At 36.5% G+C, this 20840-nt stretch overlaps 1 protein-coding gene across 1 annotated transcript in view; it reads right to left on the bottom strand.

Moving 5' to 3' along the window:
* The window catches only part of TXNDC11 (thioredoxin domain containing 11), a gene marked incomplete at its 5' end in the record, with an annotated part of 21588 nt that extends 1093 nt beyond the window's left edge, over positions 1-20495 (bottom strand). Inside the window, 8 exons of the mRNA XM_009705765.1 lie at positions 319-464; positions 2904-3687; positions 6391-6591; positions 7808-7920; positions 9169-9262; positions 17323-17452; positions 19407-19504; positions 20246-20495. Coding sequence (XP_009704067.1) covers positions 319-464; positions 2904-3687; positions 6391-6591; positions 7808-7920; positions 9169-9262; positions 17323-17452; positions 19407-19504; positions 20246-20495 — 1816 coding nt within the window. The remainder of the gene's footprint in view (positions 1-318; positions 465-2903; positions 3688-6390; positions 6592-7807; positions 7921-9168; positions 9263-17322; positions 17453-19406; positions 19505-20245) is intronic.
* Between the last annotated feature and the right edge of the window lie 345 nt (positions 20496-20840).

Raw genomic sequence — 20840 nt, 5'->3', positions numbered from 1 at the left:
CCCTCCCCCCCCCATCAAAAAAAAACCCCACCCCCAAAAACTCAACAAACCTTGAACTGTGGCAGAAACCTGTCAGGGAATCAGTTGCACTGACTTTTTGATTATTTTAACACTAGAAGAAGATTTTTTGCAGATTTACTTAAGATCATACTATTCCAAATTGCCTTTTTAAAAAAAAAACCCTACTTTTGAATTGTTACAAAATAACATATTTTATGTTACAAATAAGCAAAGCACATCAATGTAAAAAAAGAATAAGATCCCCTCCACAAAAATTTGAGCAATGATGTGCAAGAAACTTTCAGAAATGAGGTGTACCTTTTCACTCAAAAACACGGTATCACGAAAGGTATTAGTAGTCACTTCAGTGATTATACGCTGTTCATGAAAATGGACCAAAGGGTCATCAACAAGATGCCTTTTCAAGGGACTGTAGAGAATACTGAAATTTTTAATGAAGTTCTCTGAAATGAAATTGATACGTAACAAAGTTATTTTGGTTTCACAAATATACAATTTTGACAGTTTTTACTTTGGAATTCAGAAGACCTTACAGAGAAAACACAAATTCAAACCTGGTTTCATGTCATTAATTTTTGATAGTTTGGTATCAACTCTTGAGTAACCACCACTTACGTGAAAACAAGATAAAACTGTTTTTTTTTGTTTTGTTTATTATAGCCATTTTATTTGCCACACTACTCTCTAATCTTGCTTCTACTATTCAATATCCTATAACAATAATTCTCTATGCTCCTAATCTAACCACACACCTGATAAGTCATAAATAGTAACCTCTCACCATTTTTCACTTTCTATATAGCACTGAAGTATTTGTCCCTTACCCTGAAGGCTCCACTTAATTCCACATTTATTCTTTCATTTTTAATTACTTTCCCTGTAATTCTCATTTTGCTTTAGACCTTTAAGGACTGTGCTATTCCCATGCCAATATGGCCAGCCACCTTGTGTTTAGCAGTGACCACCTTCCTCTTCATTCACCTTTCTCCTTAGTTTTAAGGTATTTAACAAGTAGCTGGTCAGTGGTAAAAATTTAAAACAAGCTCCAAAGCCCTCAACTACCTTCAGCTACACTACTCTGCGCCTGGACCAAGTTATCTAAATTGCTGCAAGATATTGACTGTATCCTTCTTTTCAATTTAGATAAAGTATTATTCTAGGCATTATAAAACAAGAGTATTCAATAATCAAGACAAAAGACATAATATCAAACACACTAAAAATAATTATTTGGTTAAATAGAAACATCTTGTGCTGGTATTTCCAGTCTAAAAACTAGGCCCAAGTAAAACTGGCATTTTTGTACGTACAGACAAAATACCAGATCATCAAGCTTATCTCCAAAATGCAAAGAGCAGAACATTTAATTTTGTATTTACTATTAAGCATTTCATTAAGTTCTCACACCAGACCAAAACAGGTTTTTTTCTTTTTAGATCTCCAGATTTGGAATATCTATGCATGTTAAGTAATAACTGAAAAGAGGGGACTAATTAAAAGACATACTCCTGAATTTTTAGAAACCATCTGTAAAAACTGAACCCTGTTAAAGGTATTAAACACAAATCTCTCATTATTTTAAAATACCAAAAGTTAAGAGGTTTAAGGAAGTAAAATGAAATTTTTAAAAACCCACAAAACCCAAACATAAATCACAGTGACTGCTTGACAAAAATACATAGAAGCAAAAATTTTCCTGAAGTTCAAATGACTTGGAATAGAAATATACTGAGTGTTACTCAGCAGAGAAACCCTCCTCATGCTCAGGAAATCCTGTGACCTGAAAAAAGTTTGAGACAGAAAGTACTGGGAGCAGAAAGGGGAAGAAAAACTGTACCTCCTCACTCTGATCTTAATTTTCCCTAAGCATCTTTTTATGGTCACTAGGGTATTTGCTTGTTTTTCCAGAGTGTTCTTCTAGGGGGCTGGGATGGAGACAGGATACAGGGCTGGACGGGATCCTTAGTAAGAACATGGCTTTTCGTTCTATGTTGTGCATACTTTTGTACTTAAAGATTTATGGCAAAATAGAAATGTAGTTAATGCTATAAGAATTATATTGATATACCTTCTTGAACAATTTATTTTAATACTATGTTCACCTGAATTTACTTTCATGTTTACTCGCACTGCTAACATTAAAAAACCCTGCATTTTCTGAAGGTTGACTTGCTTTTGCACAGCATCATGACAGGTAAATACACGTGGTTAGGTACGTTGTGTCTTATTCAATAACTTGCAAATAAATCACAACTGCGATCGTTGGGTTGGTTGGTTTTTTGTTTTTGATTTTTTCTCCTCCAATTCAGCCAGGAAATAGAGTATTGACAGGTTTGGCCAAACCCACTTCAAAGCAGCACTCTGAAAACACAGATACTTTCCAAAATAAATTTACAACAATTTATAACTTGGTTTCAGAGGATAAGAAGGGCTAGTCTCTGCTGCTAAGTGGGCAGTATCTCACAAAATTCTGGGGTATTTTAGTACACAGAACAGCTGAGCAAACACCAACACCACCACTAATATAAAAATGTCTTCTGGAGTATCAAATGTGTTAGATGCATAGTAATTTTTTTTTCCACAAGCAAATCCAATTTAGCTTTTATCAATTCCTTCAATGCATCAGGCAGTCAAGAATCACACATTTTGCATTCACTTCTTTTAAAGCAAATTACTTTTGGTATATGAAACTTAGTTCTTGTGTCATCTAGAACACGATTCTACTGCTTGGTTGACTACTAAATAAATTAGAATAGAATAAATTGCAATTCACAATGTTGATTATAATCTCACTTTTCAAAATGGCATTAAGTTTTCCATTCATAAGCTCACTTGCAAACTTAATTTTCTTATTTCAAGCATTTGTATAGTGGATACTATACCCAGGGTAGATCCAACAAGTGACTGATTTTGATCCAGGACATAGTGCACTTCTTCTTTCAGGTCAACAATGGCGGCAAATTCCTTAAGATGAGAAGATCTTGATGCTCCTAGTCTCTCTGCGTATATCCAAAAAAGATTTGAATCCAGTAGATAGAGATTCAAGGTTTTGTTGGTCCTGCAGCTCAGACCAGTAATGTTAGTGCCACTAATACGAAGGTCAGGAATAAAACAATTCCTATCCTCAATGTGAGGAACAGAATGTTGGGTTTTACCTTTCTTCCCATGGGAAGAAAATGCTACTTTGGGGGTCTGAAAGATGGTCTTCTCAGAACCAATGAAACTTAAAAAATGCCTGTTTACCGTCCTGCAACATGCAGTGTAATAGCTAAAGGGACTATAGAAACTTAAGAAATTGCTGCATTCTATGGTATTTGATATAACTTGAAAAAAGGTATGTTCCTGGAGGTAGAAAGAGTCCAAAGCTGCTTCTATCTCTAAAAAGTTACAGTGTGGCACATGGACTTTATTTGGTTTGACACCAAGTGTCTGGTTAATGCAAAGCTCACAGACGTTGTGAGTTCTAGATATTGAATGCCACTGTGGAAGCACCACTGTGTTACAGCATGGGTACTTGGTTATTGAAAATGTTTCTGATAATTTCATATGTGCATCTGGTACAGAGGAATCAAAAGCTGGTGAATGAGTGTCTCCTAAGTGTTGGAGATCTGGCTCAGCTGCCTGGCTTTTATTACAGCTGTGGTATTCCAAGGCCACTTTGGTAATCTAGAAAGTCGGGGGAAAAAAAGACAAGATTAACTGTACATAGTTCACTCAAAGGCAGTTATATGTTGCAAATTGAACAACATACATGCAATTAGAGATGGAATTTCAGAAACATGAAGTTGACTACTCTTCTTTGTTCTTACAAAAAATAATTGGAGGCTCTAACTTGATAAAAACGTCATTTTTTCAGATATTTCAGCATGTAAGAACTAAATGTACAGAACAACAAAAAGCCACTTTCAAATTTTTTCAGTCCACTACACTGATCTCAAGGTCCTCTTTGCATCATATTTATCACAGTGCAATAACACTACATTTTAAGGTTAAATCCCACTACATGAAGCATTAGTCAGTACAAGTTACTGAATTTTCCTTATTTTCCAATATGAAGAGAAAATAAATAAAAACATTCCCATATGAAAAGGGAATAGAGATTTTTCCTGGTATAGGTGGTGTACAAAGTTTGTAACAATCACTAACAGCGTTGAAGCAATATTAGTGTTGTCCCAGCCATGTGCCTGTAGTTGTAATACTGCAGGTGTACTTTGCATAGAGTAAAGTGTGACTTATTGGGAGAAGAAAGAAAAAAGGCAAAAAAAAAAAAAAGGCAAAAAAAAAAGCCTGCCTGTCAGTACAAACATTCCTGTGCTGCATCGCCATTTTGGTTTTCATAACCAAGGGAAAACAAGCAGCTAAAAAGGTATGTGTATGGACCACAGACAGAATTCCTTTTCTAGGAGATAACTAACAGAACATGCAAGAAAGGAAAATGAAAGAGGAAGTTTCCTTTCACCCTCATCTAACACATTAAACATAATCAAAATATAGAACATACACACATTGTTACACAAGAACACTTTGATAGGAATCATTACAATTATCAAAGGGATGTTGAAGCATCACGTCTAGGACGAGTGCTTTGTCACAGGACCATCAGTATTAAGATGTGGTCTATAGCAACAGTTTGTTACAGTCTTCAAGAATTCAGTTAGATGTTCTCATCCTGAAAACGCTCAATTAAATACTTAAAAGAAACTTGACCCCTCATACTGTAATCTAGCCTGAAGATTTTGGCTACCTACGTAGAGAAACATGAGAAGAAATTATGAACAGAAAACCAGATATGCGATAAGAAATCTCATTTCAGTGAGCACTATCAGAAAAAACTGTGCTGAGAGCTTTCAACGTACAACTTGACAGCCTTGTTCTTCGCAACTGCCTTACAGTCAAGTGGTTTCATTGCTTGAAATGAAACCCACAGGATGGCTGCAGTAAACATCTCTTCCTATCGTAAACAAGTTGCATAATATCTCTCTATCAAAGTGAAGCTATACAAGATCAACTGGAATATTTGGTATCTCATTTCACATTTTGATAATAGATAAATACTGCTATTTAGCAGAATGAAATCTGAAACAGAACATCTTATGTCGCACTGATTTGATCTAAGTAAGTGGTACCTATTACTAGAATGTTTAATATGTGACAAGCATCACTGAATTAAATCTGCCAAAAATAAGACAGGTTAGTATAAGAATAATCGCAGTTCTTTTCCAGTCTTTCACAAAGATTTCCCCAACCCTATCTTGCAGCAGTCTAGCTTTTATTGCATCTATTTCTAGTTTGGCTACATATTCTATCATAAGTTATTTTCATTTTTTATCTCATTGCTTCAGACACTACAATATTAATTAGGCCTCCTTGTGGCAACCAAACATTCCAGGACATAGAAGCCATGTATGTAAGTCAGTGTTGCCACCAAAACTTAGCCTTGCTTTTAATCTTCCACAGATGCTTGTTTCTTGTTCCATACTATCCTACTGCTATGCGATCACCACTGTCATGTGTAGCTGTGTGATATACTAAATGGGACAATGGGTTCCAGCTGAAAAATAGCCCAGGGAAAAAAAACTGGTTTTCAGCCAAGTTAGTTTCCCTATCTCATTTACTGCACAGCTACACAAACTCCTTCCTAGGCAATTCAGAAATGGAAATAATGGCAGAGGGAAAAAAAATTGGAAGGCAATTGAAGAATGCACAGGATATAAAAATCACGTTAGTTCTGAGTAGTTTCTCAGTTGGGCTATATTTCAGATAACACTGTCTGGTTTAATAAAAGGTCCATTCTTCCTTGCATAACCACTTCTGGAAAGATAGAAGGAGAGGAGAAATAGAATGGGATGGACAAAACACAAGTCCTGCTCAATACATTCTTGCTCTTTCATTTGAGCTATGTCAGCTGGAACAGAAAACCAAAGATCTGCATTTCTCACACAGCACTCGCCACAAAAAGAAGGAAGTCAAGGAAAAGAATTAGGTGCTTGTTCTAAAAAACTGTTGACATGAGACAAAAGCATGTTGTGTGGGATGCAAACCAGTGTAAGAGAGTTGTGATAATATGGCTTGAGAAAAAGTGTTTTTAAACAAAACTGAATACTTGGAACAGTGAAATAAAATGAAGTATCACATGTGTGAAGTCACAATTAAGCTCAGAACCCTGGCAGACAAAAGCATGTTGTGTGGAATGCAAACCAGTGTAAGAGAGTTGTGATAATATGGCTTGAGAAAAAGTGTTTTTAAACAAAACTGAATACTTGGAACAGTGAAATAAAATGAAGTATCTGTCACAATTAAGCTCATAACCCTGGCTAGAGTTCTCAAGTTCTAGTATTTTTGAAGTAAAAAATTAATTATTTCACTTACTTCATCTAAGAGAGGGTGAATTTCTGCTAAGGGATTGTAAGGTATAAATATGAGAAGGGCTGGTCCTTTCTTCAGCTCATTGTTTAGAAGAAGGCTTTTTCCACCATGTGGTCTCAGCCAGCGTATGAGCATCTCTCGATTTTCTAGAGCCCACTTGCAAATATTCTCAGCAGTATAGTTCATGATGTCATTTGGATAGATCTTGAAAGGAGGGGAAAAAAAAAATTATTTGTCCTCACTTGGTTTAGTAATGAATGCAATTCTAAAATACAGCGTGTTTTGTTACCATAATGCCTAAAACTCTCTTTCTAAATTTAATGACACTATTCAGCGAGCTTCAGCATTTCATATACCCTTTCCCTTTGGGAAATCTTTCCAAATGCTCATCAGATCATAGTAACATGCACAATCTTTCAGGCAAAAAGTATTCTACCAGGGAAGCTCCTCTTTCTTAAACTACATCTTTGTAATGTTTACTTTTCTGACTAGTATATATTTTCTTTCTAAGTGAAACAGCTCAGTCTCTAAGTTGGTATCATCACATATCTTGATTTACGGCGTATTAGAAAACTTTTTCCCACTACTCATTCACCATATTAACTCATTTTAAATTAGTCTTTTAAGACCCCAACATCATGACTACATTTAAAAATAATATTTCTTATTACTGAATGTGGGGAAAAGAAATGCATAATAAAAAGCGCTCACAGCTTCTAGGGCCATTTTAACAAATTAAGGCAAGTTATCTTAAATCATTTGCAGAGACAAAAGTAGTTTTGTGTATTTACCAGTAATTTAACCTGAAAAATCCATGTTTTCCCTAGTCTGAATTGAATAAAATACACATGACAATACTTATCTTCACAGAGTTTCCACTCTTGGTAGCACTGTGGATAGATATGGTCTCTATGCCAAATAGCAAATCTGAAAGCTAGTATTTTCAGTCTTAGTGTTCCAAAAATGAAGCACATGGATTAAGAGTTACTATAAATTTTCAATTAAATTAATTTCAATGATCTTTCTAATCAGTGCAATGTCACACCTTTAAACCCAAATGCAAGTTTTCACTATTCCTACTACCTCTCTACAAAATCTCTTTGTCCATATCCTCAAAGTAGCCTCTTAAATCTGACCCACTGAAAGGGGTAGAAACTTTAGCAAAAAGTCTTTGTGTAAGTCATTTCTGAGGTGCTTGGGTTTTTCGGGTTTTGACAGAGACGATCATCTCAGGTCTTAGGTACTGTTTTGAACAGCTGCTTACTGGTAGAATGAAAATGTGTATTACTGTACAAAAATATCACTCTTAAATATCCTGTATCCTAAAGCTCTGTGAAACACTTATTCATGGTCTACTATGATAGAGCTTCAATTTCCATGTACTGTCTCAGAGTCACTACAACATAAATACAATACTTACAAGAGATGTGTTGACATGCCTGTGCAAATACACGCTGCCTGAATGTACCAGTGAGATCTCCTCTGCAACATGTTTATCTGTGATCACTCCAAAGCGTATTGTTCCAAGGTAATCTGAAAGGGCAAATTTTCAATTTTTAAATACAATTATACCCATTGAACTTCTCTCGTGAAAGCCTCAGAACACCACCTTCAAACCAAAACACAGAACACTGCTGTGTAAAGGCACAGAAATCTTACTGAATAGCAACTGCCAATATTGATGATTAAGTGAGGTAGAAGAAAGAAGACAAGAATAGACAACAAGAACAAACGCGTTCCTCTTCCGCACTCAAGGTAGAGAATGTCAACCTGAATTGTCCAATTTCTTGATTTGCTTATTAAATATAGAATCTGGTATCACAGATGTACCTTGCTACATGTTATGGCATCTCAAAAGCCAAGATGAGATATACATATAAGGAAATGGTATGAACATTGACTGTTTAGATGATGTACATTTACAGTAAATATGTATTATTTACATACATATTATAGTAGTTCTGTATTTATAAGTACGTACACAGAAGGATAGAATGCTTCTCATCTTTACATTGCAAAGAACTATCCCAACATATAAATGGGGAAGTCACAGAACAAAATATAGGAGAACAGGGTCTATATCATACACAAGTCAGTGGCACAGTGAAAATCAGAACAATGGTATCAATTTCCTTCATTTGCTGACAGGAACAAATATCCATAAAATGTGCTAATCTTAACTTTAAGAAAGTCCTATCCAGAATTTATGACCCCCCAAAAACTACCAACCATATACAAAGTTTGCATATTTAAACACAAGAGTTCTTGTATTTTAGATTATTAAAGCAAAACAGCAGGGGGAGAAAGCCCTTCTCATCATGCTACCTTGTACCAGCTCTGTAACTCCATCCAGCAAAGCTCGTTGTTGAATTCAGTTACTAAGAAGTGACAAAGCCAAGTTCATCCTAATGCCTCTGAACCTGACATTTCAAATGGTGCACAAGACAAACACTCTTGGGTTCAACTTAAGTAAGTGCTAATCTGATTATGGCTCTATATGGGTTGCAGCTACACATGTAGGTTTTTGAGGAAACTGTATCATAATGTATCCTTGAATAGCAGTCTGTCATATACTTTCTTCTACAATGGCCAATCACATAATAAACCTTTTACGTAAGCAATCCTCGCACTGTAATAGAAGAGAGTCTTATAATTAGATCAACATCAAGAAACACTCAAAAGGGATTAAGTCCCAAATTACAAAATATTGCAAAAAACTACAGAAGCCCATATACATAACCCATTCACAGATGCCTTAAATTACAAAATTTAAGCTTTTACCTTTCTTTAATGAATGTAATGCTGATGTGAAGAATGTTAAATAACCAGGTGGTTGAGGTGAAGCATTGAACTCAAAATACCCCAGAACTCCAGGCTGAAAAAATAAGAATTAGAGTTAGTTAAGCTACTTTCAAGTATCACTATATGAGGCGCAGCAATTATTTGCCTACAGTAAAACACAACAGATTTTTAAAAGACAATGTTTACTGAAGAACAGTCACTTTATGCTGCAAGAAAAATTTAAATATTAAAAGACTGAATGGAGATCAGTTCAAAAGTTGTCATTCAAAACCTATGTATGAGAGATTACTTTTATGGATGTAGATGCATAAGCTTCAAACTGCCTATTTCCCATGTTACCTATTAAAGTTCACTAAAAAAATGAGTATTTGCCTTGCAACTATTTTATGAGTCAGTTCCAGCACCAACATAAGAACCGTAAGCATCAAAGACTTGTTTTAGAACTGGAATATCAAATGCAATTTTTCAGAGTATAAACAACTTAAACAGTAACAGTTTAATTGTTCGCTATGTTGCAAATAATTAGCAACTACATATGAATTCATACATTTTGTGTGTGAATACTTGAACTGCTAAGCCAACTTATCATCCCATCATTAAGCTATCAGTCATTGTAAATTCTTTCAGTATATCCTGCAGGAGTCAGTGAGAGACCAGCTGCACAAAAATAAGGAAAGAGCCCCATACCCCATCTGCATATCCATAAAGTTCTTCAAACTGCCAAACGGACAATTCAAAATTTAAAAGAATCATCCCTAAATAGACCTATTGACTTTGCCAGGTATGAACCCTGAATGGCTTCATATTAAATTCAGGAAGAGAATCTGGGAGAAGCTGACTTGGAACAGAGAGGTGTGTAGTCTTTAGACTTCTCTTGTTCCAAAATTTTAATTAAGTTTTGGTTTTAAATTTTGCAAAATATAATCCATTAAAAATATTACTAATTATGTTTTTAATGTATCACTCAAATTGGCTTAATAAACTTTCAGGACATAGTAAGTGAAGGAAGCTTGTTATTTTGTGTTACTTCTTTCCCAGTTCCACCAGTGCATACAGAAAGAGCATCTGGTATACAAAGCAAGAGCACTCTAGGGATTGCTGTGGAAAAGACTGCAGGCTAACTAATCACCCATTTGTGGGTCAAATATATGCCCACATATTTCCATTTGGTATTTCAGAGGCTGCTTTATTTTTTTTGTTGAGTTTCACATATAAATTTTTTTATTTCTTTTTAAAACATGAACATATATTTTACCTGTTACTATCGTTAGTGATATGAATTCAGTTATTCATACCAGCCATACAAATTGAATTAATTCAATATGAAATAGCGATCTCAGGATGTTCACCAATAACAACATTGCCCATTCCAACTAATGACTTGCTCTTTTTAGGCAGGAATTCATGAATGCAGGACCCTTGTTCATAAAGATTCCTTATGAGGTACCTCAAGAAAATTATCAATAATAAAAATGAGATACAAACAATTAATGAAATTTCTGCAATAACAATTGTCAAGAAGAAAAAAAATATAAACAAAAGTGAAAAAATACAGGAAAAGAATAGCATTTATTCTTTTTTAAACAATAAACAGGTTAGCAACTAGTGTTCATCTTTTTCTCCTAGTACCAAATTAAGACAGTAAAAAGAAACAATCCCTTATAAAAAACTTTTAAAGCATTCAAGTGAACCAAAATAAGGAAACAAATAAGATGATCAAAATTCTAATTTCCCATTTCCTAGGACCATTTCTGAATACTATTGCTGTACACAGCAAACTTATGGCACCAAATAGTCAATGAAAGAAGAGTCAAAAGTGACAGTAAAAAGTGACAAGAAGCCAAAAGTCGGATCTAGAAATATTGATAAAGTTATTAAAAAAGGTGATGTTCTGATTCTGACTGTCAGTTCTGTTGTACACTAATAGCAGCGTAAGACTTCCAGATTGCAAAGAATAAGATGTTTCCACGAGACCTTTTTGGAAAGTGTTCTTTCAGTAAGAAAAAATCATAGTGGGAGAATATCTAGTAATGCTATATGCCTAATCAGTAATCTGGTTAATTAACGTCTTTTCAATGATCATCTCAGAATAGTTAAAATTTCCTCCCTGTTACAGGCTGCAATTATACATACAAGGAAAGTGCCTAAAATGCTGTATTTCTTCTCAAGAACCATGCAAATTTTTCTGTTCTTCTGTCAGAATGAAGAGATTCACTTGCTAATACCAACTACACTGTTCATTTTAACAAAATTGAACGCTTCCAGGTGCTAGCAACTAACAAGAAATCTTGCCCCGTACAAGTGAGATTCAAGTCTTACAGAAGAGATATCTCAATGTAAGAGGTTCCTAATTCTGAATACAAGTATTGCTAAGAGGAGCTTGACAGTAGCAACTCCCACTTTCATGTAAGAAACCTCCAAAACGATCAATAACTGGTGTAGCAACAGCTACCTGTATACAGTTTATGTGGGCATCTACATTCAAGCTCTTATCAGTGATCAGTTGCTTCCAGGAAACCATCTGTGTGGAGTTATGGTTAACCATCTTCACTCAGGCAGTTCGGAATAATCAGTTGAAAAGGATATGACTTGCTGCTATATGAAGGTGGAGGATAAAATATTGGAACATGACATAGTGACAGTATAAAGACACCGCACTAGGAGCATTGGCATTGCTGGAGTGGAGCTTTTCTTTCCATTAAACAATTTTCAGCACTTGTCTCAAGCCAAGTGTCTGTAGGAAAGATTTTGGAAGAAACCTGAGGACATCAATAGTGATGAGTCATTAGTACCATCTCCTAATGAAACTCATATATGGAAATACAAAATCATTAATTGTAGTATAGCCTATTTCTTGCTTGGCATCTATGCTAGAGGATGTGTGACGCCAATTAAATCAAACAAATAACAGACTTGACAAGAATCTCAACAATTACAGAACAGCAAGTCCATAGAAACTTTAAGAATTAACAGAGATCTTCAGGTGAGTAATTTTTATTGGAGAACAGCCAGCATGGTTTTATTACTGAGCCATGCCTCAAGTGTATCACAGTTCTTTGAAGGAATGAGCAAGCATGCAGATGACTGATTACTCAATGCAGCATACTGTAATTCCCCAAAAGCCTAGAAGAAGTTACCAAACACACTGGAATAAACTAAGGTGATAAGAAATAACATAGAAGGTGCTTTTCTAGATTAGTAGAAAAGGTAGAAAACCACAGGTAGAAGTTACTGTTTTTCCACAGTCAAAGACAGCCAGTCAGGATGTGTACTGATGCTCATATAGTTCAACATTTCTATAAACACTTTAGAAAAGGAAGAGAAGAGTAAGGAAGAAAATTTGCAAATGTTACTGGCAACCATCGAAACTTCAGCTGACTCGGGAGAGTTGCAGAAAGATAGTATTAAATGACTGTGCGATGAAAGAATTCTGAAATTTAAAGACCAATAAATGCAAAGTAATGGGAACAGAGAACAGAAAAAACCCCACAGCTACTGATTAGCTTTTACAATTAGATACATGCTTTTACTACTCAATTAAGTTATTTCTATCCCAATTTCTATTTATTTATTTTTATGTTTTGGCTGTATTGCATTGAGGTAAGGGAGATGATTTTTTTTTCCCAGAATCTCAGACTTGTGCAGGCAGGCAATTCTTGCCTCATTTTATCTGTGAATACAGGAAAGAAAACAGCAAGAGGAAAGGAATGCATTATCTCTGGGGAACAGAACCACCATTACATACCATTAATTCTATACTGTAGAAATACAAAGAAGAAACTGTTGATTGATATTAGATTAATTAAATTTACAAGTAAAAGTCTGTTCATTTTCTAACAATGTTAAAAACATTGTGTATCCAGAACTGAAAGCAAATTCTCACACCATCATTTAACATAGGCACCACAGTACCCCACGCAAGAGCAAGCCACTAAGTCAAATACTTCTGGGTCAGATCCTGCGCAGCTGGTTAATGCTCAGGAAACATTTCTACACAAACGGAGCAAAGAAGAAAGCTGACACCACATTAAGACACATGCCAGCTACCTCCCAGAGAGAACAACTGTTCCCCCATCTCTCCCGAAGATAGAAAATTATGAGCTTCCTGGGCACATTTAGTTTTCATAAGTGAATGAAGCTTTCTGTCTAACACAGAAGCTGCATGTTTTCTTCCTCTGTGCCTCAGAAGGATGAGGCCATTTCTAGTAGCTGGGTTAGCCAGATGAGGAATGAGACATGCCAGTTTGGATTAAAATAAGACTGTTACATCTCTGCAGTGAGAAAAAAAAAGGAGTAGTCTGATTATAGGTACTTACAGGTAGCTGGAGTTACAGTAGGAACTGCTTATCTTTCTCCTGATGTATAGATCTTCCTATACATTCCAAGATTTTAACTGCTTTCCAAATGGGATTTTTTTCCCAGCTCTCAAAAATTAAATTCTAATTCTTAATCCAGTTCTACCTTTGCACTAGTGTCATTCCACAACCACAAAAAAAACCCCAAACCCACACCTTCAATAGAATCAAAAAATGCAGAATCTTCACTTTCGAGTTGTCAACCATAATTTTTTTCACGGGGTTTGAGCGCCCTCTTGTGAGATCAATACAGCATCTCACGGTACTCATCCTTTGGTTGAGGAAGTGACGTAACACCATGTAACTAGCTCTTAGATTTAGCTGGATTCTGTTCATCAATATTTCTTAAAAATAAAAACATGCTAATTAATATTTAAATACAAGATAAAATACTGCTAGATTTCAGTATCTCTTGGTGCGGTTCAACTTACAAAAAATGCTTGAACGTTTATCTTGGTACCTTTACATACTTGCTAGTTCAGGCATGCTACCATGTTTAATGGATTTTGACTGAATGGATGGGGTAGAGTGAATGGACAGGGTAGAGCTCCTGTTCTTTGCTAGATGCTTCTTCTGTCACAAGCTGGCTACTGGAACTTGAACGCAAGATTAAAGCACCAAAAAGTTCACAAATTAGATGGAAAGTGAAAACTATGGGCTTGAAGTCCTGGCTCTCACTAAATTGACAGGCAACAACTAAATGCCCTTGACACAAGAAGAGCAGGGTGCAATAGCTCTTTTAAGTGTGAAGACACATGCTGAGCAGAGCTTCGACATGATGTCCTGCAAATGAACCACTCATCTGCTAATAACTTACCAACCTATTGCACACTCCAGATTACACACAGTACTATCACTGGACAGAGAAGCAAAATAATAAGGACCAACAGCAAGTGACAGGCAACTGCTCTGCAACCTACTGCTTCCTTAACATGGGAGACCTTAATACCAAAGTACAAGGAACAGAATGGGCACTGCCTAAGTGTAGTCTAGGGATCGGCTACAAAGAGCTTCTTTTCAACTGAAACTTTCAAGTCAAAAGTAAATATCCTTAACGTAATTTGCAGAATCCATTCCCTAGCAGAACATAGGACTGAAAATTAGATACTGAGGATGACAAATCTTTCAGAAAATATTCTGAGCTTCAAATTTATTAGCTTTTCAATGAAGAAATCACAAAAACCTGATCAAGCAGCAGGCAGTGGTCAAAATGCCCAATGATCTATCCTTTACAGTCTTCTCTCCTTTCTCTTCTGCTAAAAATTAACATTTTTAATACATAAAATATCAAAAATCAAAGGAAGACAGTAGCCAAGGCTCTCAAAATAGGAGTTAGGTTGTGCCATACATGCACTTCCTGCAACCTACTCTACTCCTGAAACATTTTCACTTCTTAAACACAGGAGTCGCCTCCTGGATTGTATCTTCCCCTACAAAAGGTATAAAGCTCCTTGACTTGCATAGAAAATATTAGAAAACGTTCACATTTCTAACTGTTTAAAATTATGAAACAACATGTTTATTTCTGGTTTAAAACTAACCTTTCCTTTGTGCCTGACTACGTTTCCCTCTCCATCCATCTTCATATACCATTCTCTATTTCTTAGGTCTTCTCTGTATCCCAGCTCCTGATCACTCAGCATTTGCTTTTCTTATTGCACTCACCTGTACTTGCACTAGCCAATGCCCTGTTCCCTGAATGAATCTTACTGCACGAGCTGGCTGTTATTGCTGTATCCTCTTCTACCCTCTTGCTTAACTTTAGAAAGACAAGACAGGGAGCACCTAGTTCCACAGTCTGGGAAATAACCTCAGCCTTAAATGACTGTGGGGCAGCATGACAGATCAGACTCTATTCTTAGTCCATTTCAGAAAAAAGACCGATGAAGGTCAAATATGACTGGGCATTTGGAGCCGCAGAATTGGAAGCACAGGAAAGGGGGAAGTAGTCCATTTCAGAAAAAAGACCGATGAAGGCCAAATATGACTGGGCATTTGGAGCCACAGAATTGGAAGCACAGGAAAGGGGGAAGCTTGAATACAGAAATAAAAATACTTGTTCAATTGCTAAGCAGAATTTACAAAAAATATTTTCTGGTTTCCCCATAAATTTGTCTTAGCCTTTTTCCAACAAAAGTGCACCTCCTACTGTAAAGCAAATTTAAGCTTAATGACACTATGCTTATTATAGAATCATTATGGTTGGAAGAGACCTCAAAGATCATCAAGTCCAACCGTATACCTGATGCCACCATGCCCACTAAACCATGTCTTGAAGCGCCACATCCAAACGTTTTTTGAACACCTCCAGGGATGGTGACTCCACCACCTCCCTGGGGAGCCCGTTCCAATGGTTAACAACTCTAACAGTGAAGAAGTTCTTTCTAATGTCGAGCCTGAACCTCCCCTGGCGCAACTTGAGACCGTTTCCTCTTATCCTATCCCTAGTTACCGGGGAGAAGAGACCAACCCCCACCTCACTACAACCTCCTTTCAGGTAGTTGTAGAGGGCGATCAGGTCTCCCCTCAGCCTCCTCTTCTCCAGGCTAAACAACCCCAGCTCCCTCAGCTGCTCCTCCTAAGGCTTTTTCTCCAGGCCCTTTGCCAGCTTTTAGTTACCTTTTGCAAACTACCAAGAAATAATTCAGATAACACAGACCAAAAACCAAGCACGGCTGTTTTTAAATCTCTATAGGAGGCAAAAAAAACCCAGTTTTAGAATGGCAAAACTGAAGCAGTGAAAAGACAATAGAATTACTTGTGATCACAGAAAGTATCAGCATCAGAGACTGACACACAACTCACTACTCCTGACTCGCAGTCCCCGCTTAAAGTACTGGAAAACTAAACCTATGAATAGCTCCTGAGGGATAAACTGAAGCGTAAACAGCACAGTACCTACCCATGGTAACTACCAGTATGCATCCCCCTATGCTGTGGCAGCTTTCTTTCAACAGCACAGGTCATGCTCCACCCTGCAGCAGAACCAGTCATTAGAACGTGTGCTAATTCAAAGAGCAACTCTGCTTCATTCTGAAACACTGGAAAGCCCCTTGCACGTTTTGGCCACTACTACACCATCAATTTGTTGATCAGGTTTTCCATTCTGCTCTAATAGCTTGGGATTTAGTAAGATTATGGTATTTCTCCATTGTGCACTACAGAAATGAACAGTTATAAAGGGATTATAAATGTTTCTGTTGTAAGCGCATTTTGTCTAATTGGAAGTTATTAATCCACTAGTATTGCTACCAATCTTGGCAGCTCTGAACAGACCAAAAATTAGTAAAACACAATGTACCAGTGGATTAAATTCATGAAGTTACAGCATACAAAGTGGTTATTTCAACTGATTTCACATTTATTTTTACTTAACAGACTTATCTTATTAGAAAAGTTTAATATTCCTTTAAAAATTAAAGCAATGATTACATATTTCTCCAATACTTTCCCAACTTAGACTGCAAGATTTCTGCAAAAAGATTTCTCCTTTCTCATTCATATGTAACTTTTTGGTGAGGTAACAACTTTGATTGTTGTCTCTACATACTAAAGTATTGTAAATCAAGAGCATCCCTAAATCATAACAGTCACTATACAGGGAACCAACATTATGAATTTGTCATTTCATATTTTTATGATTTTAACAAATTTACAGGGCATTGGTTTCAGGATCCTGGAAATAAACTAGTACTTTGGAGCAGATCAAATTTAATTGTGAAACAAGTCAAACTCTTTCTGAACCACAGTGGTAAAGCTAGAGAAGAGAGACAAGTACCTCATAATTTGAGAGGAAATCTAGTAATTTTGATCGAGACGAGATGTAGAGTAGTGGTGTCATCACCCGGCGAACAAACTTTTCAATATAAACAGCACTCATAGGGCCTTTGTATTCAATTGGTCCAAAACTAGTACCAAAAAAAATAATAAAACATTAAGACTTAAATTAACAATAGAGAGAGTCCCTCCTGGGGGTGGCAGAGACAGGAGTTACATAGACAGCATGCTCAGCCTCTACGGAATTGCTCTCTGTGTCAATTAACAGTGGCTTCTGTAACTGATAGAGGAGTTGTGTTACCAGACTTGAAGTATAGCGCAGAAATCGCAACAACTCTAATGCAGTGTCTACGGGTAGGTGCAGTGTGTTGGTGGGGACAAAGGGATGGAGATCACCTCTGAGTCCCATTAAAGAAGTTGGTAAAACACAGGTATGAATTATATGACCTTTCTGCTTTGTTCAAAGTAAATACACATCACTTAAAAATACAGATCAGGAAAATGTCACTATTTTCACTTGATTTTTTTAAAATCAAACAGTATCAATCTGAAAAGGTGCAATATTTTCACACAGACTTTCACAGGTAGCACTCAATAAAGCAGGGACGAACCCAGTCGCACTTCTGATGAACAGACTCAGGGAGTCTACAGTTTCTCACCCAGCTGTCTGATAAAACAGCTCACACCACATTAGGTAGTGCTAAAACAGAAGACGGGCTGGGCCTTGTGACTACAATTTCCAGAGCTCCTTCCTCATCCCCTTGAAATCCTGCATCTGATTTATTATCATTAGGTTGGACAAAGTATCACAGTCCAAAATGAAATAAAACACAAAAAGCATGAGGAATTAGTCCATTCCCACTGAAGAATTTAATGTGATGCATTTTAAAAATACAATTTATACATATAGACACTCTGAAAAATATCAAACTTGCACTGAGATACCTATATTCAGATGCTTTGAAAGGGGTCTTCTAGAGCCCACTAGATTATTCTACATCCTACGCAGCTTTATTACAAACCTTTGTCTTAACAGCAACACGCACTGCTTCAACATGTCATATGCCCAGCACGCAACATTTGAGGCTTACTATCTCAGGCATGAGGGGTGCATTGCCCTTTGGGGTTTTTATGAAGTATCAATATGAATGTAATCTTGTTGCAACTCTGTTTAAGGTTACTGATAATACCCAAGTGCATCCATCTATTGTGTTGTAATTTCAAGATCAAATAAACTTAAGACAATGTAATTCCAAGTGGGATTGCTGGGGCAGGTTTATTACAGTTTGAATTATGCCAGTGCCATCTGTGCCTATTCCAAGTTCAGCTGACAAAGAACAAGATTGTTCCTCCTCAATACATAAATGCCCCCCAAAAACCAAAATCAGCCTCTGCAATGGGAGAGAGCTGCAGTTCAAGACCAGAGTACACAAGGAAACAAAGTGATAAACTACACAGCACCCAGCTCTATTGTACCTAGCATCAGAAAGTGTGTTTCCTTACCTTCTGCTTCACACACAGAGAAAAAAAAAAAAAGAAAGCATAATACATACAAATACTAAAAAATAAAAGTGAGATTCTATAACATTTTATACAATGATATCTCAACATTTGGAGCATTAAAAAAGTGAGTGTAAAGTTCAAATTTAGAAGAAAGTTTTCAGTACATAGTGCCATTTAAACACAGTCTTAAATTCCACTAACTTCAATAGCCCTTAAGTACATACTTTATTGCTATCACAAATTGGGGCCAGTTGATATAATCCATCTACAGAGCAAGCAGACAATTGAAATATATAAATCTGAATTCTTTACTTTTCATTGAAGGCAGAACTTCCAGGGGATGCACAGGCAAAAGAAAATTGCCTTAAGGACGAAGAATTGCGCAGCATGTCATTTAACTGACATTTACAGCCCTTCCTGACACCTAAGCAGCATACAGGATGAGCTTCACCCAGAATCTCCTCCTCTACAACTATTTACTATAGCCATAAATACAACATTTTCAAGATGCAGCATTTTATACAATATCCTTGTTTCCCAAAACAACAATAAAAACCCCAGACTGTACATATGAAATCTTACCTCCGATGGTATAAGTGTATCACAGGAAAATAAAAGAAATGCTTCTGCTTCCTGCATTTTCCCTGGTTCCACCAGCAATTTACAGCCACAAACAGCACCTGCAAAGCAGGTAAAAATTCATAGCTAACAAAGTACATTACTGTGACCTTTATCTAACATGTATTTTTTCCAATCCATTCCATCTGCTATTTTCAGTGTCTTTTCTATTCAGTATTCCATATCTGCTCCTCTTAACTCTATCACACAAGATTTTTTTAATTGTTTTTTGGGGTTTGGTTTTCTGTCATTTTGCAACAGCAATCCTTTTAGTCACTTTTCTTCCTAGTTTTTAAGCTTCTTAATCTAAATCCTTCAAATTTATTAACTTAGTCATAGTCCTTATTAATAAATTTTTCTGCAGAGTGGAGCTCAATGAGCAGAGGTTTAGGACAGCTGTACCTGTGAAATGTTCGCAGGTAACCAGCTGCTAGAAAGCAGTACTACGGCTGCAATCTTATACGATTACCATTCTCCAAAGATGGTGGAACTGGAAGTGAACTCCTTGTAATTTCTGTCTGAAGGGAGGTGAATAAATCTGTGGACACTTTACAAGAAGAAACTTGCAGAGTTCTCCATTCAGGAGCAGAAATAATAGACAACTGAGCAGGAATCACAGGTTTTCTCCATTTATTCTAACACTCTGTATGTTAAATTAAAATTAAGACGACTGGCTGAGTTACCCTAAAACGTGGGTATTCAAGTCAAACTGATTCCCATGGGATGACAGAAATTAGCATTGCCTTGGAGACTAAAGAACTATCAGGTCATGTTTAAAATTCATGTATCTTCTCTGGAGTTACCTGGTCTGACAATCTGCTGGCCACTTGTTCTATTTCTTCTCTTGCTGCGATGGACTGGCCACACCACGGTGCATAGAAGAAATACAGCACAATTTCTGAATCCTGACGAAGGTGATCTGCATAGTCTAACTGTCCCCGAAAAAGATCAATGACTGGAGATCTTGTGGAGAAAAAATTCACTGGAAGCTTCGCTGGCATTGTTACATCTTTTGCTCGGCTGAAGGAAGGAAATTGAGAGTGGCTATTAAGACTGTACAGCAGTAGTTAAAAAAGCGTTCCCAAAGCCCTGATTTTTAATCTTAGCAAAGGTCATGCAATGACAAAACTTTAGAAATTGATACAAATTACTACAACTTACATTATCTGAGTTAGTTTCATGAAATACCATAAAAAGCTAAAGATTACCCTTAACAAGCTTTAGAAAGTCACGCTGTGATACCATGCACTGTGCTTTTGGGTATGTTAGCTCACACTCTTACTGCTGGTTGCTGTAGAGCATAAAATTACCAGGCAGAGTGATTTCTTTGGATTTCTTCCCTGGCCTCATCCTCTTTTAACACTTGTACTTTAGGTAACAGCACCCTGATAAGAGAAG

This window comes from Cariama cristata, unplaced genomic scaffold (genome assembly GCF_000690535.1).
Source record: "Cariama cristata isolate BGI_N322 unplaced genomic scaffold, ASM69053v1 scaffold17658, whole genome shotgun sequence".
In the NCBI taxonomy this organism is placed as follows: domain Eukaryota; kingdom Metazoa; phylum Chordata; class Aves; order Cariamiformes; family Cariamidae; genus Cariama; species Cariama cristata.
Note: the sequence above shows the minus strand (reverse complement) of the source record. Positions and strands in the feature narration are given on the sequence as shown.